Genomic DNA, 25,000 nt, shown 5'->3' on the forward strand with positions numbered 1-25,000 from the left:
AAGGACTTTTTAATACTTCTAAAATGACAAATTAAACATTGGCCAAATTGTCAAATATTAGAGGCAGAAATTGTGAAATTAGACGATCTACATGCTCACAACGCCTCGCAACGCGAGGCGTTGTGAGCATGTAGATCTGCTATTTTCACAATAGAACCGTGTTATACAAAATGTAATGCCTCAACTCTCCCAGTTAAAATATGATTATTTTCAGGGTCGCTGCCTGAAAAGGTTGAATATTTACCGGGTAGGGCAGAGCCTTCAGCGGCTGGCCGTTCACGGCCAGGATGACGTCTCCCTCCTGGATGCGTCTGCTCTGGTGGGCCGGCTGCCCGGGGAACAGCTGCTTGACCCGGACCAGGCTGCCCGGCTGCTCCATCCTGCCGGTCCCGGAGCCGCAGCCAGAGCCCGGCCTCGACTCAAACTCACACATCACGAAACTGAAACCCAGGCCTGTGGAGTTCTTCCTCAAGCTCACCTCCAGCGTGTTGTCTGGAAAGACAAGGAACACTTCGTCACTGTCTGACCAAAACCTCTTAACACACGGGTGACTAACAGGTCATATTGACAGATTTTGAGTTTTCCCCGTGAAGGTCTCAGAAATTTCCCCTTCCATGACTTTTCCTAAATAATCAAGATGTTCTCATATTTTTTCCCCTTCTGAAACGTTTCTTAAGTATGAAATAATATACTATTATACCACTCTGACTGTTAGTTATCGATCATAAAGACAGGTCTCACCCATTCCTCCCCCTCCCAGACGCAAGGAGAGAATTTCACACCTTTTGCGCTCCCCATTTGCGAGGTCAATTGAAATGCTAATTCACATTTGGAAGACAATAGAACCCCCGCTGGCAGCAGGGGAGGAGGTGTTGCTGGACCAAAAGGGAGAGAATTTACCTGTCAATTTGACTGATAAATGCAGTCAGAGTGGAAGTGATTTTTTTTTCAGTCACCCAAGTGTTTTTGAGGTTTTTGATTTTTTGGCATATATCAGGGCTATTGAACACCCTTTACATCTGAGTGTTGGTTAAAATAATATTGAACCAATGGAAAGTAGTAAAAAAAAAACATCCTAACTCCACACACTTTCTGCCAAACCAGCTAACTCCACCTGATTTGCCCTTTCATAAATATGTGCTATTGATCACCCTTTACGTCTGTGTGTTGGTTAAAATAATATTGAACCAATGAAAAGTCGTAAAAAGCCTCCTAAATCCACTTGAGCTCATTTTCCCGAAAATGAACCTGGGGGCATGCATGCAAATCAAAATTGTTAAAATCACTAAAATGATAGAAAGAAGTATAAATGAAAACATTTTAACACTCATCTTCTCTTTTCTCTAATGACTATCTAAAACAGGGCTACTCAACTTAAAGGAGTAGATCACCCCCAAAATGACTTTTTTTCTAGTGATTACTAATAATACTAATACTAATTACTAATAATATTTTTTGTTTTTTTTTTGGTTTTTGGTTTCAAAACGGGTCCCTATCCAGAACGAATGGGGGTAAATTTATTGTTATCACATTTTTGTCTTAGGAATGCGACAAAAAACTAAAAATATTATTGAACTCTAGTCTCCATGGCGTGACTAATCATTAGAAAAAAAGTCATTTTGGGGTGAACTACTCCTTTAAGATGGTTCAGGGGCCACTAAGCTAAATACAAAAAGTCAGAGGGCCGCAAGATAAAAATGACGGTTGTATTTTGGACATTTGTAACACTGCATGAGTAGTCTAAAAAATAAGGAAACACACTAGAAAACAGCCACATTTCCATCTGTAAGGACAAACCTCAAATAACAAAAAGAAGAAATGATTAATGATGAATTGATGAAGTTTCTTATTTTGGAACAAATAAAATAGCAAAAAAAGTCTTGTATAAAACAAGACAAAAATTGTTTCTTAGTGGTTTTGGAGAGTAACTAAATGATTTGTCCACACTGAAAGTAGACAAAACATATTTATATTGGTATGACCATGGCAGGCCGCATAGACATGCTGCTGGGGCCGCATGCGGCCCATGGGCCGCAGGTTGAATAGCGCTGATCTAAAACATCAACCTTTGTAAAAAAAAAACAAAAAAAAACAAAGTTGTCCTTTAAAGAAGAGGCAAAAATCATATTCAAAAGTCATATGACATTACAACTTACTAGAAGAATAAATCGCAACAATACAACTTCAAAAGTATAGCAAATAAATTGTTTAGAAACAAACCATAGTCTGGGGGAGCACAAAGACAAATAGAGTAGAGAGTAAATGGAGAGAGACAAGCAGACTGTCTGGAGACTACAGGAGGGGGAGGGCCTTAAGAAGGGCAAGGTCAGGGTCAGGGGTCTGGGTGAGAAGGAGTGCAGGGCCACCCCGGGGATCAGGAGGGGGAGAAGTGTGTGAAGGTTCACCTTGACAGGCCAGGGTCCTCCAGACTAATGCCTAAAGGCCTGTCCATACTTTGACCGAAACCGCAGTTTTCGGTCAAAAGGTCCTTTTCAACTATAAAATGTAATTCCTCGAAAGTTCTGGAATGCTTTTTCTCCGAACAATAGTTCTGAAATTTGCACAACGAGATGTTGTCACTCGCCGAAATCAGGTTCGGTGAAACGGCAAACGTGATTGGTCGGTTGGATCACGTGTCCCCCCCCCCCCCAGCTACTGTACATTGGGAAGCCTGGTGACGCGAGGCTACTGTACATTGCTTTTGTTTTTGCTTTGCGACCCGTGCATGCTCAATGAGCGGCGCGACACGACGCAGAAGGTCGTCAAAACGACTGGCAGACATTCTCATTATTTCAAAATGTTTCTCCTCGTCCATGCCCCTCATCCCCTGAACGAGAGTCTGATACAGGCCATCCCGGGGCCTTGTCGTATTTAGCAGGCGGACATACGTCCGACCGACGGCTAGATGTGCTCGCCTCCTCCTCAGCCGCACAAAGCAGGGCAAAATCCTCCTCCTCCTCCTCTGCCTCCTCTAACATTTCCTCCTCGTCTTCCTCCTCCTCCATAACCTCCACAATACGTGCCACCGCTTCCAACTTCCAACGTGCCAACCCTCCGAACAGGAGCGAAGTATGAACATCCGACGCTTTTTTTTTCGGAAAAGATAAAAAATAAAAAAGTTTATTTTTCAACCGAAAAGTTCGGTTCTGTCGAAGTATGGAGAGGCCTTAACAGTGGTCCTCAAACTTCAGGGACGGGACCCCAAGTGGGGTCCCCAAATTATTTTGTGGGGTCCCCAAATGATTAGCTTAATGTCATTTTTTTTCCCCTCACTCACAGTATAAGTGTATTCAGAGTATCTGCACATTTATAAAGTGACAATTTAAGGACTTTCAAGACCAAACTGGCCAAACTGTCAAATATTAAGTAAGCAAGAGGCGAACTACATGAAAATAGCTGATCTACATGCTCACATGAGCATGTAGATCTCCTATGTTCACAATATTGTGTAATACCTACAATTCCAAGTGCTTGTCAGGGTGGGGGCCCCCAGTTAAAATATGTTTATTTTGGGGGTCACAGCCTAAAAAGGTTTGAGAACCACTGGCCTAAAGGTACAGTAGGTTAAGTGATTTATATATATATATATATATATTTTTTTTTTTTTGGGGGGGGGGGGGGGGGGTTAAAACTATAGCCCTATATTTATTATGATAGTAACCATTCTAACCAATGGTGTTTGTTCTGCAGTGTGTCTGTTAATGTCTTTGTGTCCTCACTTCCAATTTCACTTCCTATCCTGTGTCCTGGCTGAGTTCTCTAATCCTGATTAAATCAAATTGGTATCCTGACCTGACAATGCATTTTCTGTTTAATAAAGTCGTGGAGAGACAAGGAGACTCCTGTTACTGAACAAACACTCTATAGCAATCTATCCTACCTTTAATTTATATTCTGCTGTATAAGGATGTCGCTTGACAAAACGAGAGGATATGCAAGCTAAAGGCATTGCGACGTGTTGCTAGCTTATAGCTTATTTTAAACACCGTCTACGGCAGTGGTGGGCAACATTGATGATGGAGAGGGCCACTATATTTCCACACAGAGGGCCACATTGCATATTGTTACAGTCGAGCAAAAACCTCATCTCCAGTAAGAGTACCAACAATAGCCGATCTACAAGCTCAAAACGCGTCGCAGCACAACGCGTTTTGGGCTTGTAGATCAGCTATTTCTGCTACTTTTGAATTGGAATCCTGAAATGTAACATTTTGATTTAATTTCAAAGGCATTTAGTTAATTTATGTGAACTTGAACTTGAATTGGACATAGAAAATACTAACATTTTAATACTACCATACTAGTCATTCAACTACTAATATAGACTGCAGCAATTTGCAGCTGAAATCAATAATATACATTAAGTGAAGGTGAGGGCCGCATGTGGCCCCAGGGCCGCCAGTTGCCCATGTATGGTCTACGGAGTGTAATGCTGTGTGTTCACACTGGCAGATTCATTTCATTGTTCATTTTTACTTTGTTTTAAGCTGGTTGCACACTGCTGCGTTTTTCGGGCCGAATATCGGAGTGAATTTCGGAGCACGCAAATAAAAAAATCAACCTCACGTTGTGTCAGCCATGTTTGCACACTGCCGCCCGTTTCACGCACCACTCAGTCCCTTGCTCTCTCTATCTCCCTCTCTCTCCTTGTCCTGAAAAACGCATTTCGCAACGAAAAACGCAGCAGTGTGCAGCCACCTTGAGTCATAGTTTTATTTAATAGAATTGCATTTAGTATTAGCCATATTTTACTCATCTGAAATGTTTTGGTTTACTTTTAGTCGACTACATCTTTATTTCTGTCAACAAAAAATTCTTTTGGCGGGGCATGATGGCATTTTACACTTTTACACTGCATGCTGAACATAGTGATCTACAAGCTCACAGTTTGTCTACAACGCGTTGTGAGCTTTGTTAGCTTTGTTAGCTAGATCTGCTATTTTCAGAGCTCAACACCTGAGGGCAACCACCCATAAAATGACTTTTAGTTCTACTGGATCTCTTCTCCACTAAAGAAATAAAAATAAAAGAAAAATAACATTTTAATTTTTATTTGTTGGCAAAATTGTCAATATATTTAGTAGTCTTAGTTTTAATCATCATAGCTTTGTTTTTATTGGTTTTCGCAGGTGAAAAAAGGTAGTCGATGATCATTTTTTGCCATAGTTTCAGTCGACAAAATCAACACTGATTCATTTTCAATGGAAGCCATGCAGCGACACGAAGATATACACCTACACCTGACGTTTGTAACCACTACAAGATCTCTAAATTGAGCTGCAGGCTTCAACTCTGTATACAAAGCTACAAAACAACAAAAGCGCAGTTTAACTATTTCAACTCCTTCTCCCGCCACACTATTCCTGCTTGTAATAAAAAGTTACACGTTATTTTTTTACACTTTTTTTTTTTTGCTTGTACGGTGTGTGCTTGATGACGTCGGCGAGCTTGTTGTGAAACAATTAAAAGGTACAAAAATTTGACCCGAAAATAGCTGTCAGTAAATGAGTAAACTGCGGACTGGGCAAAATATACAGTATTGTTGCTGTCGGGGCAGAAACTTCTTATCTCCATATTTTAACCACTTAGCTCTAGTTTTGAACTATTCTTCTTCTAAATGAACGCCCTACTTGATCTTACCACAGACTCACGCAAAACTATAAAAAGCAGCAGATCCGCAAGCGCGAAACGCAGTGCGAAGAGACGCGGTTCGGAGCTTGTAGATCTGCTACGTAGCAAATCTTGTAGATCTTTTTTACTTGATCTTTTTGATCTTGTAGATCATTTTTTAATTTGAATCCTGAAAAGTAACAGTTTTGGCTCCATCACCCGACAGAGACCATGACACTGCTTAGCTCGGCAGTTCAAGGTTCAAAGGTTGCACTTTATTGTTACGTCTTTAGTACAGGTACACAAGAGTAAAACTTGTTTTGTTTGGCATCCTTCAGACAATGCTGTGGTAAATCTAAATAACAGCAAACAATATAATAACAGCAAACCACATCTAAAAACATAATAATAATCTAAAAGGGGTAATAATAATAATAAGACGTAGAAACATGACAAAAGAGTGCAAAAGGTAAAAGAGCAACGACAAAAGAAAAGAGCATCCTCAAATGTACATGTGCATAAAGTTTGGCATATTCTATACGTCAACAGTATATGTTTCCAGTAGTTGCTATTGTACTGTACTTAACTTTTGTAAACATCTTCACAATACGTTCTATGTGCAACAGGTTAATATATTCAACTTCACAGTATACATTTATGTACAGTAGGTGCAATTCAACTTCACAGTAGGCCTATCTCTTTTTGTGAAGTAGGTTCACAAGGAGGGGACGAAAGGGGGGGCTAGCGATCTTTCTCATTCTTGACAGTTCGTTCATGTGCCCGATTGTTCGTGGAAAGAAGCTCTTTTGCAGTCTGTTGCAAGACGTTTTCCATCTTAAACAGACTGTGGTTGGGAAGGTGAGGCCCTTTAATGATTCCACAGGCACAGGCAGTGTGAAACTAGCAGCATTAATGGGGCTTAACAGGGCCATGGGAGCAGAGCATGTCCCAGCTTACAGCGGTGCCTCATCACGCAACTCACAGGCTCTAATGACATAATCTGTCTCGGTGCAGGAATCACTGCTCACCGGGAGGGGAGGTTTAGCACTGTGTGCCTTATCACTTTGACTTATTCCCATTTTTTAAAAGGAAATATTAATTACTTTTACTTAAGTACTGTACTTAAGTACAGTTTTGAGGTATTTGTACTTTACTTTTGAGTATTTCCAAATTACAATACTTTTACTTCTACTCCACTACATCTGGGATCCAAATGTTGTACTTTTACTCCACTACATTTATTTGAAAACTATAGTTACAAGTGACTTTGCTGATATAAATTATAATATGTTAAAACATACATAAACCACTTTAGCCCTATTTTATACCTTGGCTATTCGAAAATAGCCAATCTACAAGCTCTCAAGTGAGCTTGTAGATCTGCTATTTTCAAACATGTTGTACTTTTACTGTTAGTACTTTAAGTACATTTTGATGCCAATACTTACATTTTTTTTGCACATTTTTAATTCTGGACTTATTTAGCGAAGGAACATAGTGACAAAGCCAGTTCGGGGGAGTGTTCTGGAGGTTGCGTGAGCTCACGTGGTCGGGACCTGCGTGTCCCGCCCCCTACCCACAATACAGACCTGCCTGTAGGTAGTCATTGTTGCTGCAAGCTGCTGCCTACCTCTGGTAGCTGAGAGGAAGGTCACCTCTCTCGGAACCGCCCACGTCTACGTGTCAGAAGTGTCCTTGAGCAAAACACTTGACCCCTGAATTCTAAAAGCTTCCACCAAGACCATCTGTGCGGCCATTAGCTGGGTGGATTTCTGATTAACAACCTATCTTCTAAATTCAATGTAGTGGCTAAAACAATTCAGATCTGTAAAAAAAAGAAATATCTCCACTGCAGAACCAACGCAAAGACTTAAGGGGGTTCCACACTTCGCGCAGCGCAGCGAAGTTTTGAAGCGGCGAGGAGAGCGGGCGCGGTCCCGTGAAATCCCCCGCGAGCGTGCTCGTTTGTGCATGCGTAGTCGAATATTCACTTTTTTTTATTGTTTTCTCTTTAAAAAATATATACTTTATAAAACTTGGCTAGATAGGAAGTCATAAGAATGAGTTGTCAATGCCCCTGGTGGAGGAATTTGTTAATGCTCTATACCAGGGGTTCACAGACCTTTTTAGGCCGTGACACCCAAAATAAACATATTTGAACTGAGGACCCCCACCCTGACAAGCACTTTAGTCAAGGACCCAGTCCTTGATAATGGGAGAGGACCTGTGATGTTCTGCCGTACTTTTTATTTATGTTTTATCTATTAGTTTGGTCATTAAGGTCCACAGAAAGAGAGGCCTGCTCTGCCGGAAACATCGCGAAAAAAAGTTATGGCCATTTGTATATTCACTGTCCCATCGACTTCACTATACAGGAAAAGAATACAAAAACTAAATGTGCTTTAAGTAGCATGTGAGGGGTCAACTAGGGGTTCTGAATCCATTGCAAGCATTTGTTTTGCATGAAAAACATTCCTTGGGCAAAATTTTGGCCCCTCAAATTTTTAAAAAGTGAGTCATCAAAAAATCTTCACTTTTCACAGTTTTTGGGGGCCGATATCTTGCCCTAGGAATGTTTTTCATGCAAAAAAATGCTTGCAATGGATTCAGAATCATGAAGAACCCCTAGTTTGACCCCTCACATGCTACTTAAAGCACATTTATTTTCTTTTTTAAATATTTTTCTTTTCCAGTATAGTGAAGTCGATGGGACAGTGAATATACAAATGGCCATAACTTTTTTTCGCGATGTTTCCGGCAGAGCAGGCCTGTCATTCTGTGGACCTTAATGACCAAACTAATAGATAAAACAGAAATAAAAAGTACGGCAAGACATCACAGGTATCACCCCTATTCCTTGAGCTTTTGGGCTTGTGGGTCCTTGACTACTTGGAATTGTAGGTATTACATTTAATGTGACTCGGTTCCACAGATAAATATTGTGAAAATAGCCGATCTACATGCTCAGCCTCTTGCTTACTTAATATTTGACAGTTTGGCCAGTCCTGTCGAATATTCGACTATTCGAATACTTTGAGGTCGAATAATTCGAATACTAAAAATCAATATTCGTGAATGCCCTAGCGTCCACCTACCATCGGTGACGAAGCAGTAGTCTTGCGGGCGGCTGATGTACGGGGTGGTGATGATGGCAGGACAGCTGTTATTTCTCATCTGGCACACATCTGGACTGATGCTGAGAGGAGACAGGCTGCTGCCCGTGTCGGGACTCACCAACACCCTGGGGATACTCAGTGTCCCCCTCTCCAAAACCAACGTCACCACCTGATGGGACAGGGGGAGAGGGGATAGCATGGGCCGTCACCGTTACCACATTTAGGTTGGCGGTTAATTGTCGTGCAAATAATTGCGATTAACGAATTGAATTGAACACATGGATAATATTAAAATGTATATTTTAAGATTGCCTTTTAGAATTTTATACATTATGATATTTTAAAGGACAACTTTGTTTTTGTTTTTACAACAAGGGTTCATATTTTAGATTGTAATTAGAGAAAAGAAAAGGTGAGTGTTAAAATGTTTTCATTTGCTTCGTTCTATTGTTTTATCGCGTTTACCGTGCTAAAATGTGGGGGATGCGTACGCATCCCCCATGCGTACGCATGCCCCACATTTTAGCACGGAAAACAAGTGGCTAAATATGTCTTTTTAGACACAATAAGCCAGCAGTTTCTTTATCACTATTTACAGTAACACTTCTAGCCCCCATAAGTCACATCCAACCATGAAAGGTTGCATTGTATCTTGGGAATGGGCTTATTCTGTGTAAAATGACATATTTAGCCACTTGTGTTGTACGCATGCCCACAAACCACTGAAATAAGAATCTCTACAACAATAGAAAGAAGTAAATGAAATAATTTTAACACTCATCTTTTATATTCTTTAATTACAATCTAAAATATGAACCCTTCTTGTAAAAAAAACTAAAGTTGTCCTTTAATGTATTCATGGGTTGCATTTGAAGAGTTCATTTGCAAAAACAGATAAAAGACATTTTGGAAAAAAAATTGCTGACTATTGTAAATAACGGTTTAAGCCGGCCGTACTTGCCGGTACTTGTCCGGACCACGCAATCAGCCGCTCGTCTTTTACCGTACTTTTATCGTAAAAATGAAATTAATTCTATTTTTTTTTTTTAAACAGTCGCCGGTCGTGCTCTGTCTCTTTAAGAAAGCATCTCAAGGGGTAAAGCGTCAGAGACGTGATGACGTCATCTGCAACGGAGAAACTGGGATCCACAGGCGGCCATTACGTGCCATTCTATTGTGTATGCAGCCAGTTGGCCAGCGCGTCTCCTCATCTTTTTCGATCAGACGAAAGACTAAATCAAGGCTTCCGAATGAGTGGATTACATGTGATTAGATCGCTGGGCGTGCAATGAGGACGTAATGTACTTTCGGGCGCTGTTTTTTCTCGCGGTTTACCCCGTCTCGCTCCATGCAAATGAACGGAGGAAAACAGCCTTCAGCAGCATCAAAGTAGGTTGGCCGACCAAAAAACGTTCTTCATGCACGGTTTGCTGGCTTGCACTGAGCGATCCGAGCATGTTGTTATCATTTGGTGCATTGCTTTTTTAAAACATGTTTATAAATAAATAGAAGATTGCACGGCAGTACCACTGTAACCTTGTTTTTAAGGGGCCCTCTTAGAATATAAAATCAATTTTGTTGTTAAGGCAGATATATCCCATTCTAAACGCCCTCAAAGATCAGGTTTTGTAGCAAAAACAGACAAGTGACATAGCTCTTTGTTTGCAGAAACAGATAAGTCCATTGGGCAGCATGTTTAGACCACATGATCCAAGATGGCGCCCCATCAAACTTGTCTCAAACACTGTTCAGGGGTCTGCCATGATGATAGTCAAACCAGGGGCCATGTGTGGCCCCCAGGGGCCTCTGGGTGCCACAGGCGCACTGTTGCCCCATTATGCACCAAACTTCTCTCAAAGACTGTTCCAGGGGTCTGCCATGAAGATAGTTACACCAGGGGCCATGTGTGGCCCCCAGGGGCCTCTGGGTGCCATAGGGGCATGGTTGCCCCATTATGCACACTGTTGCCCCATTATGCACCAAAAGTGTCTCAAACACTGTTCAGGGGTCTGCCATGAGGAAAGTCACACCAGGGGCCATGTGTGGCTCCCAGGGGCCATGTGTGGCCCCCAGGGGCCTCTGGGTGCCATAGGCACACTGTTGCCCCATTATGCACCAAACTTGTCTCAAACACTGTTCAGGGGTCTGCCATGAGGAAAGTCACACCAGGGGCCATGTGTGGCCCCCAGGGGCCTCTCGGTGCCATATTATGCCCCATTATGCACCAACATTTTCTCATCCAATGTTCAGGGGTCTACCATGTGGCCCCATGTGGCGTGTGGCTCCCAGTGGCCCCTGATTTGGTACACTGGGGCCCCTGATGTGGCCTGTGAGGTGGCCCCTGGTGTGACTATTGTCATGGTAGACCCATGGACAGTGTTTGTGCCATATTTGGTGCAGATCAAAGCAGCAGTGCGCCTTTGGCACTGATATGGCACACTGGGGCCCCTGGTTTAGCCCTTTGTGTGACTATTGTCATGGCAGACCCTTAAACAGTGTTCATGCTAAGTTTGATGCAGATTGGAGCAATGGTGTGTCTTTTAGTGTTTCTGCCAAGTTTGGTGCAGATTGGAGCAACAGTGCCTTTTGCACCCCGGGGCACCCAGGGGCCACTGATATGGCACACTGGGGCCCCTGAAGAGGCCTGTGAGGTTGCCCCTGGTGTGACTATTGTAATGGCAGACCCATGGACAGTGTTTTTGCCATATTTGGTGCAGATCAAAGCAGCAGTGCGCCTTTGGCACCTGGGGACCCCAGGGGCCACTGATATGGCACACTGGGGCCCCTGGTTTAGCCCTTTGTGTGACTATTGTCATGGCAGACCCTTAAACAGTGTTCATGCTAAGTTTGATGCAGATTGGAGCAATGGTGTGTCTTTTGCACCCCGGGGCCCCCGGGGGCCTCTGATATGGTACACTGGGGCCCCTGATGTGGCCTGTGAGGTGGCCCCTGGTGTGACTATTGTCATGGTAGACCCCTGAACAGTGGTTGTGCCAAGTTTGGTGCAGATTGGAGCAACGGTGCACCTTTAGCACCCCAGGGGCCCCTGAGTTGTCCCCTATTGTGCCCCCTGGTGGCTACATGTGGCCCCTATAAAAGTACAGACTTTTCTTCACCACAGTGCGATTTAGCGACTGCAAAACCGCTCCTGCTGCTCCGATTCTCCGGCTGATCTCCTTCTCCGTCTTCCCCTTTCTCTCATTTGTGAACAAGACCCCGAGATACTTAAACTCCTTCACCTGGAGTAAAGCCTCATTCCCTACTTGGACTGCACAATCCATCGGTTTCCTGCTGAGCATCGGCCCTCCTCTGGAGCCAGGCCCGGAGGTAGGGCTCGACAGCGAGCGCCTGGTGGCCGGGCTTACCACGGAGCCCGGCCGGGCTCAGCCCGAAGAAGCTACGTGGAAACATTTTCGCCGCCACGTGGGCCCACCACCCGCAGTCGGAAACAGTGGGGTCGGGTGCGCTGCCAGATGGGTGGCAGTGACAACGGAGTCTTTAGGAGGACCGGACCTGGGCAGCAGAGGCTGACCTTGGGGACGTGGAACCTAACGACTCTGATGGGGTTGAAGCCTTGTATGTCCAAAACCGTTTGTTTTATATTTATAATTTTTTAAATGATTTAAACTAGTGAAAACAGCTGATCTACAAGCACACAACGCCTCGCACCGCGAGGCATTGTGTGCTTGTAGATCAGCTGTTTTCACTACTTTTTTGCGACGGCCTTGTATGATGAAGCAGGGCTTTATTTTGCGAAAAAGATTACAAATTTGAAACTTCGAGATACAAGGTTTCTGTCCGACAGTGACGATATAAGCATTTAAAGATGATTTCTCATCCTTCCCAGCTCGCATGCTCATGCTCAGTTCCACTGATTGAATTATTGAATTATTAATTCCCCGTTTGATCTCTCGTACGGTTTACTCCCAACGGCTGGAAACTTGATTGAATTCCCAATTATCCTCAACTTGGATCCCAAGTAAAAGAAATGACTTCTACCAATACCTAGTTACAGTAACGAGCAGCTGGCAGCAGGATGCAGGATATCGTTTGATGTTTACCTCTGCTGTTCTGGTCAAACACTGCACTGCCTGCAAGTAGGAAAACCCCTGGAACCTGATGCCATCCACCTCCATGATCTTGTCACCTGCCACGCACGCACGCACGCACGCACGCACGCACGCACGCACACACACACACACACACACACACACACACACACACACACACACACACACACACACACACACACACACACACACACACACACACACACACACAACAGAGCTAGAGTACATGGAATGTGTGTGCGTGTGATAAAGTGGAAAAGACAATTATTTAGAGAGAGAGAGAGAGAGAGAGAGAGAGAGAGAGAGAGAGAGAGAGAGAGAGAAAGAGAGAGAGAGAGAGAGAAAGAGAGAGAGAGAGAAGCAGATAGATGAATCATCGTCTTTTCTAAGGCCTCGGGCAAACTGAGTTATTTTCTTTTCACGTTGCCTTATAACATCAGTCATTACCAGAGACATGTACCCAGTGAATGTGGACGGGCTGAAACGCTAACAGAACTACTGTATCTGCTGTCATATCACTGAATGTTCTCTTCTGTAGCCCTGTGGCCAAACACAGCCCCATTCTCTGTCCTCTCTCCTGTACTTACTGTATATTGTATACTGCTCATTCTGAGCAGTATTGTGCAAGTGCTGCAGATATAGCCTGTACAGTAGAATTAAGTGCATGTACAAATCCTTTCACAGCCTCCAATTTGCACATTATCTGCATGTACAGTAGAGCAGTGGTTCTCAACCTTTTCAGGCCGCGACCCACAAAATAATTTATACTATAAAATATGTGAACACCCCGCACACAAAAGTAGTGAAAACAGCACACAACAACAGTAGTGAAAACAAGCATACAACGCCTCGCGGTGCGAGGCGTTGTGTGCTTGTAGATCTGCTATTTTTTGCTTAAAGTTTTCAGAATATTGAACTAAGTGTTTAAAACATTTAAAGAAAATAAAAATCTATCACTCAAAGATTTGGAGGCCCCCCTGTAGTAACTCCGGGGACCCCCTGTTGAAGACCCCTGTATTAGATATTATATTATATTTACTTGCGGCAGCAGAGTGCGCAAATACTGCGATCTGTGTTTCTATCGTATCCTGTGTCTGTGTTTACACCCGTAGCCAATCAGGGACCATCATTCTTGGTGGCGTCACCATCAACAAGTGAGAGCCGATATATAGATAACAAGGGGCGAGTTGGACATCAGCAGAGTGCCAACTCCACCCAATACATACAAAAAAGGGTAGGCATTATAAGCCTTATGGCTTCAGCCTATTTCCTTTTCGGTGCCACTATGTATTAGTGGACTTACCTAAATGATTGTATTATCATTTTAAATGGACCGAAATAAAGATTTACTACTACTACTACTACTACAGACAGCACCGAATAGCACCAAACGCAGTACTTGCACACTTGGCGCACAAGTAGGCCTCGTGGCCATACATGGGAGCACAAGGCGCAAGTTGGCACCTGGACAGAACGCAGTCTAGTTAATCACCGTTATTCTTCGCCGTTGCCGGGTGAAAACCTTGTCTGTCCAAAACCGAAAACAGCCGATCTACACCCACACAGCGCCTCGCGACGCGAGGCGTTGTGTACTTGTAGATCTGCTGTTTTCACTACTTTTGTGCGACGGCCTTGTCTGATGAAGCAGGGCTTCACTTCGCGAAAAAACGTACACATTTGAAACTTGGAGATACAAGGTTTCTGCCCGACAGTGACATCTCACTGGAAGATCCTGAGAACAGACAGGATCATGATACCTGATCGTATGCGTCCGTCCCTCTCAGCGGCCCCACCAGGAACCAGTGTCTTGACGTAGATCCCACTTTTAGGAGCCCCGCCCTGTGCAGAACACCAGAAGATTGGTTAAGACTTTTAACACAACATATTAACAAAACAAAACAAAATATAAACGTGACGTGACACCACCGACATAAATGAACATAAATCAAAGCACAACATAACATAACACCCATGGGCCTATACAGTAGCGCAGTGGTTCTCAACCTGTTGGTCGGGACCCCCAGGGGGGGTCCCCAAATTATTTTGGGGGGTCCCCAGATGATTCAGGAGGTGTCTGAAAAAGACAGAAGTGGCCGCACACGCTATAGCCAAGTGCCAAAAGTTTTATTAGGACAGAGTAATAAACCAACGTTTCGGCAGCACAGCTGCCTTCTTCAGGGTATACAGAACACATTTCAAGTCACACTTAAATAAGGTGCCTGGGATATATACAACCAATCAGAAGCATCTATACGAGCATGGGTTCTAATGGGACCTGTCCCTGTGATGGAAGCAAATGGGGATCAGGTGCAGTCTCTCACATCAGCTGATTAGGGAGGAGTTATGGGGCTTTTAAGACGTGACATCATTTTGTAGGCAGAGGAGAATCTGCCCCCAGAGCATTTTCTGTCCCTCGCTATTTTCAACAGATCCGAGACAAAAATAACGACTAAAGTATAATTCTAACACTTTCCTTTCAACAACAAAGAGAAGAAAAATGTGTAAATAGTAAAAATAGTAAAAAGATTCACGGAAACTGGGGGCAGAAATGCTCCTCTGCCTACAAAATGATGTCATACTTAACAGCCCCTATGAGTAACCAAGGTGAGAGAGAAAATCTGGAAACTTAATTCCTTGTCATCATGACAACAATACATGCAATGTATACAATACAATCAAATAAAGAACCATTAAAAAACATTTGAGTGCAATGCAAAAAACACAAAAAGGATTACATATCGATCAAAGAAATAGTTAGAAATACACTTTTTATGTCCTGAATTTAGCTCTGTTCCCCTGAATAATCTGAAAGTGCGCCTCAGAGGTAGGTAGGCAGCCTGTGAATCAGAAAGGGGAGAAAATGTAGGATTAGATAGTTAATTTAAAATAACTTACAAAAATATTAATGTAAAAAAGGTTTAAAATCAAAATCTATATTTAGGCCAAATGGAGTTAAGGTTTTTAGAGATTTAATCCAAAAAGCCTCACGTTTTAGCAGTAACTTGTCCATCTCTCCCCCTCTCCTAGGTACTGATACTTTTTCTATGCCAATGTACTGCAAGGAGGAGACAGGGTGATTGGATTCAACAAAATGAGCAGCAACAGGATAATTAAGATTCTTGCACCTAATAGTGCTGCGATGCTCTGCTATGCGTGATTTAAGTTCACGTGACGTCATTCCCACATATGCTTTGCCACAGGGGCAAGTTAGTAAGTAAATTACTCCTTTTGTGGAACAGGTAATAACCCCTCTGATGGGGATCTTTTTCCCAGAATGAGGATGTTTAAAGTTATGACATTTATGAGTACTGTTGCATTGAGCACAGAAGCCACATTTATAGTTACCGTTGGGAATGGGTGCCAATAAGGATTGAGTGGGGGCTTTGATAGGGGGTAAATCAGACTTGACCAAGTGATTTCTAAGGTTCTGACCACGGGAAAACACAATAAGGGGAGGTTTGTAAAAAGTATTATTTAACTGTGTGTCAGATCTCAAAATGTGCCAGTATGGATAATGTGCTTAAAGTTTTCAGCCACTTTGGAATAACAGGTGGAGAAGATGGTAGACTGTTCTTTATTTTCTGACCGTCTATGGAATAATTCTGACCTAGGTTTTTCATTCATTTTATGTAAGGCGTTGTCAATCTGGGCATTGGAGTAGCCTCGTTCTTTAAATTTGACCTGCATGCTATTTAGGTGCCTGTTCAAATCATCAGGTTTGCTGCATATGCGTTTAACTCTACAGAATTGGCTGTAAGGGAGGCTGTTTTTTAGAGGCAGTGGGTGACAGCTGTCTGCCCTCAGTAGGCTATTTCATCCCCAGATGATTACCTTAATGTGCAACAACATTGTTTTCTCTCTCAACAGTAAACACATCAACATAAAGTTTAAGTGTATAGAGGGTATCTGCACATTTCTAAAGTGACAATTTAAGGACTTTTTAATACCTCTAAAATGACAAATTAAACATTGGACAAATTGTCAAATATTAGAGGCAGAAATTGTGAAAATAGCCGATATACATGCTCACAATGCCTCGCAACACGACAAGCATTTGTTTTGCACGAAACAAATTCCTTGGGCTAAAAATGGACGCCACAAAACTGTTACCATACTTTTGTGGGCTGTTTTTAGCCCAAGGAATGTTTTTTCAGGCTCCACAAATACTTGCAGTGGAATCAGAATCATGAAAAAAACCCTAGTTAGACCCCTCACATGCTACTTAAGGAAGATTTTTTTGGGGGGTCTTTTTTTTCCTGTATAGTAGGCTAAGTGAATGGACCCAAACTTGAATCCCCTGAATTTACCTTGATCCACTAAATATATAATTCACAACTTTTAAAATGTTATTTGGATGACCCAAAAGATCATAAAAAACCCTGAATGATTACTAATGTAATTTATTTTGGGTCAAACCACAGATTGACTGGACTATACTGTAAAAGTTGCATCATAATGCCGACACATGAGAGCTGCTTAAAGTGCTGCTTAAAGTGCCACGATGCAGCAGTGCAAGCCACATGTTTGTGTGTGATGTGATGACTTCATCAAACGATAAAGTCGACTTCAACTCAACTTTTTACCCCTAGTCTTTAATCAACTTTGATCGACTGACATCACAATGTAACAGCATAAATGTACTGACCGCTGGTGAGCTTACGTTGTAGGGGAGATTAAAGGGGAAGGAGAGAATAGAGGAGAAGAGAGGAAGCTAACTCTCTCTATCTCTCTCTTTCTATCTAATCGGCCAGGCGCAGGGGTTAATCAGATTGGCCATAGAAGGTGTGTGTGTGTGTGTGTGTGTGTGTGTGTGTGTGTGTGTGTGTGTGTGTGTGTGTGTGTGTGTGTGTGTGTGTGTGTGTGTGTGTGTGTGTGTGTGTGTGTGTGTGTGTGTCATCACATCACACACGACCCCCCAATTAGTTTGGGGGGTCCCCAGATGATTAACTTAATGTGTAACATTGTTTTCTCACTCAACTGTAAACAAACCAACATAAAGTTTAAGTGTATAGACTATAGAGGGTATCTTCACATTTCTAAAGTGCCAATTTAATTACTTTTTAACACCTCTAAAATGACAAATTAAACATTGTCCTGTCAAATATATAGAGGCAGAAATTGTGAAAAAAGCAGATCTACATGCTCACAACGCCTCGCATCGTGAAGGCGTTGTGAGCATGTAGATCTGCTATTTTCACAATAGAACCATGTTATACCAAATGTAATGTAGCACTGTAATATTGGATCATTCCGTCCTTGACAACAAGCAATCCTACTGTTTGAATGCTGTACAGACACGCAAAAATAATGATAGAAAAAAATACAAAGATTTTTTTTTTCAACTTTGACTTTCGACTTTCTCTGGTGGGAGTCGACTTGTGTAATGAAGTCGACCCAGTCGACTTGTCGACTTTTTAGTTAATGCCCTAGTATGTGTGTGTGTGTGTGTGTGCGTGCGTGCGTGCGTGCGTGCGTGCGTGCGTGCGTGCGTGCGACTCACTGCGATGCTGAATCCCAGACCTCCTGCCGTCTTCCTCAGCTCCACGATGACCTCCTCTGGTCTGTCAACACTCAGAGATGATGAGGCCAGAGAGCACCCATCCTGACACACACACACACACACACACACACACACACACACACACACACACACACACACACACACACACACACACAATCAACACTGTTATCCATTAAAAATTACATTGTCTCCACTCCACCCAAAACCCTGTCTGCAGGGGCGTCAATTGGGTATGGCAGGGGTATGCAGCTGCCATACCCTGGGTCCAGGTGGGAAAATAAAAGTTACTTTTAAATATAAATCCATGAATGTCTCTTTGTCTATCTGTGCGGGTTATTATGTTGTTAAATTACAGTAAAATAACTACAAAAGCAACATTTAACAAAATGGTCACTTTAACAAGGTATTATAATGACATTCTCCACACTTTTATTCTCTCCATCTTGACAGAATGGTATATTCCCAGGTTCCATATAGGTCAGCTGCACAGGTGCAATTTATTATTGTTAATTGTGGCACGTTTACTAACATGCCAAGTTTAGCTGCACTTGAACAACTGTTCCAGGCTGCCATATCCAGCCCAAGAAACTGTAGAAACGGGAGGGAAAAAATAAAATGTACTTCTTAAAATAAATGTCTGTTGCTAAGGTATGGCAACATGACTGGTGTCTTGCAAGCGCGTTCTGAACTGGTGCCACTGGTTGTCTGTCGTCCGTCCGTCCGTCCGTCCGTCCGTCCATCTGTCCGCTCCTACCCAGACTCAAAACTAAAGGTGCAATTCTAGGAAATTGCAAGTGTTTTTGATTGATTGATTGATTATTTTATTGGACAAAAATGGAGAACATTACATTACAAGAAATGTAGTACAGTACAAGTACAGTTAAACACCCTGCCTAAAAGGAACATCCCAAATAAGACTTTTTACGGTCTTTTTTTACGTTGGAAGCCCTCTGTATTTAATTCATGGACATAATAAATAACAAGAAAAGAAAACATTCAGTAATCACTCACTTCTCGCCTGTCTATGGGAGAAGTGATAACTACCTCCTTCTCTGGCTGCCTGAAACGTGAGTTTTCAGGGCAGTTTTGAAGGATGCCAGCGAGCTACATGTTAGGGAGGTAGTCAAGGAATTCCACACCTGGGTGGCAGTGTTGTAGAAGGAGAATTTACCCATATTTGTCTTAATGGTTTGTGTTATCAGATTGTTGCGTGCGCTCCCTCTATGGTGTTTTTGGCTGTGGGTGTCGCTAACCTTTTGGAGATGTTTGGTCAGATATGCAAGTACTGAGGGGATGGAGGGAAGATTTGTGTTGACTATTTTGAAAGTCAATCCCGTGACGCGAGTTGCGAGCAATATATTAGATATTGTGATGTCACGTGAAGCATGACCAATCCTGTACAAAGTATAATATAAAACCAACATTATAGTGTCCAATCAGTAAAGGTCCATTGAACTGGTTTTGGGGTTACTGAAAAAAAACAAAAAACAAAAAAGGTTTACTTTAGGTCAGGGTTCTAAAACGTTTTCAGGCCAAGGACTCCTTAGTCGAGAGAGAGATGAAGCAGGGACCCCCACAACCCATATATAGTTTCATCGTTTGACAGCACAATCATCAGCATATTTTGGGTTCATGTAAATTTGTGTTTTCCAGACATTTAACCACTTGAACCGTCAATACATAATAAACTTGACCTTTCACTTTTTCCCCTCTACACCAAACCTCCTTACCGAAAATAGCCGATCTACAATCTCACAGTGCCTCGCAGCGGTAGGCGTTGTGAGCTTGTAGATCTGCTAATTTTGTCTAAAGTTCTCAGAACATGGACGCTAGAGTTCCAGTGGTAAATATAGAAAATTTGCTTCTATCACACAACGATTTGGAGGACCCCCTGTAGTAACTCTGAGGACCCCCTAGGGGTCCCAGACCCCCTGTTGAAGACCCCTGCTTTAGGTGACATAAAAGTTCTCGGACCTAGCAATACTGTCTGGTTGCCAATAGCAAACACACAAAAAAATATTGGTTGATTCATTGATGGAATGCTATATTAGTCATTAGGCTCATATTAGGCTAAAAGTATAACACAAATGTGTTCAATTTGTCAACATAGTATAGATTAACACAGCAGTAAGACTCCCTAATCGGGAGATAAGCGACCGTCACGTTGCATACACAAACGTTAGAAGGCAGTCGAGCCAATAAGGAGGGAATATGGGAAATGGGACAGATCCATGTTGATGACATGACTTTAGAGATACTGTGTACCGCTTTGCGTGACAAAATCTGTAGAAGCAGTGTCCAAAAAAGTGTTTTGCATAAATCAGCCTGATGGTGGCGCTAGAAGAGGGCCATGTGAGAAATCAGGGGCGGAGGTTGTGATTTGCCATCCAAGGAGTGTGTGTGCAAAGTTTGGCATTGATAGGGGCAACTGTGGCGGAGATAAGAGTAGGGGCAAAAGTGTGACTAGCGTGACTTGACAGACAGAGGGACATCCGGTGGAGCTTTCCAGAGTAACTTGCGACCTGAGTTTTGCAATTAATACATGTCAAAGACAAATACAAACAACTGCATGTACAAAGGATGAAAAGGGAAACAAAAGGCGGCAGTGAAGGACAACTTACAATAGGAATCCCTTTGTGGTCTTTTGATTTTGAAAGAAACCAGTGGTTCAGATCCTTTAATGGATGGCGTCGGGGCATTTCATGTTGAAGTGGCAGAGTAGTAGAATGAGAACAGTCCCAGTGCTTCATTTGTCAATGAATAGGTGCATCTAGGGTTGCCACCTTTCAGAAATTGAAATAAGGAACACCTCTTCCGGGCACGCGGTGTGTGCGTTCGGTGCGCGTGGCACAGCCGCCGGCCGGCGAAAAAATGCAGTCCCAAACCCATGAAATGCAGCATAGAATAGTTATAACTATAACACACAACATGGTATAACCTATATTGTTTTGCAGTTTGAAGTGGCCAATTGTTTCTAAAATATGAATAAGTTAATTTTGTATAAAATAAAGCAATGTATGAATGATTTGAACCTGGCTCTTGTATTGGGTCACTTGGTGGTCAGTAAAGAGAAGGTAGTCAAGAAACCATTAAGTCATATACTTAAAGTTTAAAGTGCTTTATTAGCAACGAAGATTAAACATTTTTTACTTTAGGCTGAATAGGCTTCACTAGCCTCAACCTGAGCATAGCCTAGTTTAAAGTGCTTTATTAGCAATGAAGATTGATCATTTTTTACTTTAGGCTGAATAGGCTTCACTAGCCTAAACCTGAGCATAGCCTATTTTATGAACATTGAACATTTTTACTTTAGGCTGAATAGGCTTCACTAGCCTAAACCTTAGCATAGCCTATTTTATAAAGTGTCTACTGTCTACAATCTACTGTCTTGACACTCGAACCAAAATTGTTCTATAGATCATAATCTACAAATTGGAAGTGAAAAATAAACTTTAACACAAATTTAAAATGAAAACCAAAAATTACATGTACACAGAACCCCACTATAGGCAGAGCGTAGAGCGCACCACAGCCGCAGCGACTGCGAGCCGCCTCACAGGCGGTCCTTCGTGCCTCTCCCTCCTTTTGCTGTCTTTTCCTGTGTTTTATTTCATTCATTATTGTTAAATTCTGTGTTGAGGTTTGTGTGACAGACCTTTATGGGGCATTTGGTTAAATACGGAACAAACCGTGTTCCGTATTGGTTCAATACGGAACGCATCTTTTAATTGTCCAATACGGAACGATTCTGTATTATACGGAACGGGTGGCAACCCTAGGTGCATCCTGCGAAGTTTGGAGGCCAATCTTAGCCAATCAGGATGGAATATTTAATATGGGACGGATCATTCTTGATCATATGACTGTAGAGATACTGTGTACTGATTTGTGTTCATTTTGGGTAAAATCTGAAGGAGTAATATCCAAAAATGTGTCTTACATAAGTCGGCCCCCTGGTGGCGCTATAAAAGGCTGATGTGAAAAATGCAAGGAAAGGGTTTTTCCTTGGCCTATCGGGAGTACGCTTACAAAGTTTGAAACTGATGGGTGGAGTTATAGGTAAAACCACAAATTGGCCTGTTATAGCGCCACCATGAGTCTGATTTAAAAAATTTGAAGTGGCATTTCTTCCTCGGCCTAGTGGGAATGTGTGTGCGTGATTTCATGTTAATTGCACTCTGCGTTTGTGATTTGAGGCATTTTGTCCAAAACGGACCAATCTTACAAACTTTGAAAGCCAATCTCAGCCAATCAGGATGGAATATGGACAATCAGACAGATCCATGTCGATCACATGACTGTAGAGATACTGTCTACCGATTTGTGTGATTTTAGGACAAAATCTGTAGGAGTAGTGTACAAAAATGTGTTTTGCAAACATCAGCCTCATGGTGGCGCTAGAACAGGGCCATTTGAAAAATGTGGGGCAGAGGTTCTGAATTGGCATCCAGCGAGTGTGTGTGCTCATTTTGGCAGCGACTGGGCCAACGGCGCCAGAGATTAGCTGGTAACAAACTCGGAGGTCGGACGCACGGACGTCGGACGGACGCACGCACGGATGCACGGACGGACAGGGGCGATCTGTGCGGATAGTCCATCCGTCCACACCGCTGTCACAATTATTACATAATCGTCTAATCGCAATTATTTGACATACCGGTAATCGCAATTATTTGACGTAATCGCAATTATTTTGGGATAATCGTCATAATCGTTTACATGTTGAACATTTTTTTATACATGTTCAAACATTAAAAAAAAAAAGTGGAAATAGCCAATCTACAAGCTTGTAGATCGGCTATTTCCACTATCAATGTTCTTTTTAAAGTGTAAAGTTGTCAAATATGTCCTTAATGTCTTTGTTTATTTAGGTTATGTTCATATCTGCCATGTGCAACTTCAAAGCCTGCAAGCCAAACAGAAAAATTATTGTCAAGGACAAAAAATGTGAATCGCAATGTTTTGAGTGACAATTAACAATCGTCATGTAAAATGTCATAATCGTGACAGCCCTATCCACTCCTCCGTCTTTTCGGTGTGAACGCCCCTCCATCTGTCCCCAAACGGGACATGTCCCCTACCTGTGTGAACGCCCCTCCATCTGTCCCCAAACGGGACATGTCCCCTACCTGTGTGAACGCCCCTCCATCTGTCCCCAAACGGGACATGTCCCCTACCTGTGTGAACGCCCCTCCATCTGTCCCCAAACGGGACATGTCCCCTACCTGTGTGAACGCCCCTCCATCTGTCCCCAAACGGGACATGTCCCCTACCTGTGTGAACGCCCCTCCATCTGTCCCCAAACGGGACATGTCCCATACCTGTGTGAACGCCCCTCCATCTGTCCCCAAACGGGACATGTCCCCTACCTGTGTGAACGCCCCTCCATCTGTCCCCAAACGGGACATGTCCCCTACCTGTGTGAACGCCCCTCCATCTGTCCCCAAACGGGACATGTCCCCTACCTGTGTGAACGCCCCTCCATCTGTCCCCAAACGGGACATGTCCCCTACCTGTGTGAACGCCCCTCCATCTGTCCCCAAACGGGACATGTCCCCTACCTGTGTGAACGCCCCTCCATCTGTCCCCAAACGGGACATGTCCCCTACCTGTGAACGCCCCTCCATCTGTCCCCAAACGGGACATGTCCCCTACCTGTGAACGCCCCTCCATCTGTCCCCAAACGGGACATGTCCCCTACCTGTGTGAACGCCCCTCCATCTGTCCCCAAACGGGACATGTCCCCTACCTGTGAACGCCCCTCCATCTGTCCCCAAACGGGACATGTCCCCTACCTGTGAACGCCCCTCCATCTGTCCCCAAACGGGACATGTCCCCTACCTGTGTGAACCCCTCCATCTGTCCCCAAACGGGACATGTCCCCTACCTGTGTGAACCCCTCCATCTGTCCCCAAACGGGACATGTCCCCTACCTGTGTGAACGCCCCTCCATCTGTCCCCAAACGGGACATGTCCCCTACCTGTGTGAACGCCCCTCCATCTGTCCCCAAACGGGACATGTCCCCTACCTGTGTGAACGCCCCTCCATCTGTCCCCAAACGGGACATGTCCCCTACCTGTGTGAACGCCCCTCCATCTGTCCCCAAGCGGGACATGTCCCCTACCTGTGTGAACGCCCCTCCATCTGTCCCCAAGCGGGACATGTCCCCTACCTGTGTGAACGCCCCTCCATCTGTCCCCAAGCGGGACATGTCCCCTACCTGTGTGAACGCCCCTCCATCTGTCCCCAAGCGGGACATGTCCCCTACCTGTGCGAACGCCCCTCCATCTGTCCCCAAACGGGACATGTCCCCTACCTGTGTGAACGCCCCTCCATCTGTCCCCAAACGGGACATGTCCCCTACCTGTGCGATGTTGAAGATGCGTACGTCCGTGGGGACGCTCAGCCTGGTGCTCGTCTTCGGTGTCATCATGACGGACACGATCTCGTCCAGGCTGTCCTCCCGGGAGCGGGCGTCGGAGGCCGCCATGGCGGGCGGCGACTCACAGTCCCTCAGCACGTTGTTGGTGCCTGGGGGAGAGAGAGGGAAACAACAGTCTGTGTGAATGTTTAAACATGTCATTCTGTTGACCGCTTGAAGTGCCCTGAGCAATCGGCAGTGGTGTAAAGTAACTAAGTACATTTACTAAAGGGTACAATATATACAAGTACTGTACTTAAG

The 25,000-nt window shown here is 43.6% G+C and overlaps 1 protein-coding gene across 1 annotated transcript in view; it reads right to left on the reverse strand.

Moving 5' to 3' along the window:
- The window catches only part of frmpd2 (FERM and PDZ domain containing 2), a gene marked incomplete at both ends in the record, with an annotated part of 75,154 nt that overhangs the window by 5,377 nt on the left and 44,777 nt on the right, over positions 1 to 25,000 (reverse strand). Inside the window, 7 exons of the mRNA XM_080747534.1 lie at positions 245 to 492; positions 8,706 to 8,895; positions 12,788 to 12,873; positions 14,554 to 14,635; positions 18,297 to 18,357; positions 23,388 to 23,898; positions 24,205 to 24,849. Of these exons, the coding sequence (XP_080603660.1) occupies positions 245 to 492; positions 8,706 to 8,895; positions 12,788 to 12,873; positions 14,554 to 14,635; positions 18,297 to 18,357; positions 23,388 to 23,898; positions 24,205 to 24,849 (1,823 nt within the window). The remainder of the gene's footprint in view (positions 1 to 244; positions 493 to 8,705; positions 8,896 to 12,787; positions 12,874 to 14,553; positions 14,636 to 18,296; positions 18,358 to 23,387; positions 23,899 to 24,204; positions 24,850 to 25,000) is intronic.

The sequence above is a fragment of the Nannobrachium achirus genome (assembly GCF_963921795.1).
Source record: "Nannobrachium achirus genome assembly, chromosome: 18".
Taxonomy (NCBI): domain Eukaryota; kingdom Metazoa; phylum Chordata; class Actinopteri; order Myctophiformes; family Myctophidae; genus Nannobrachium; species Nannobrachium achirus.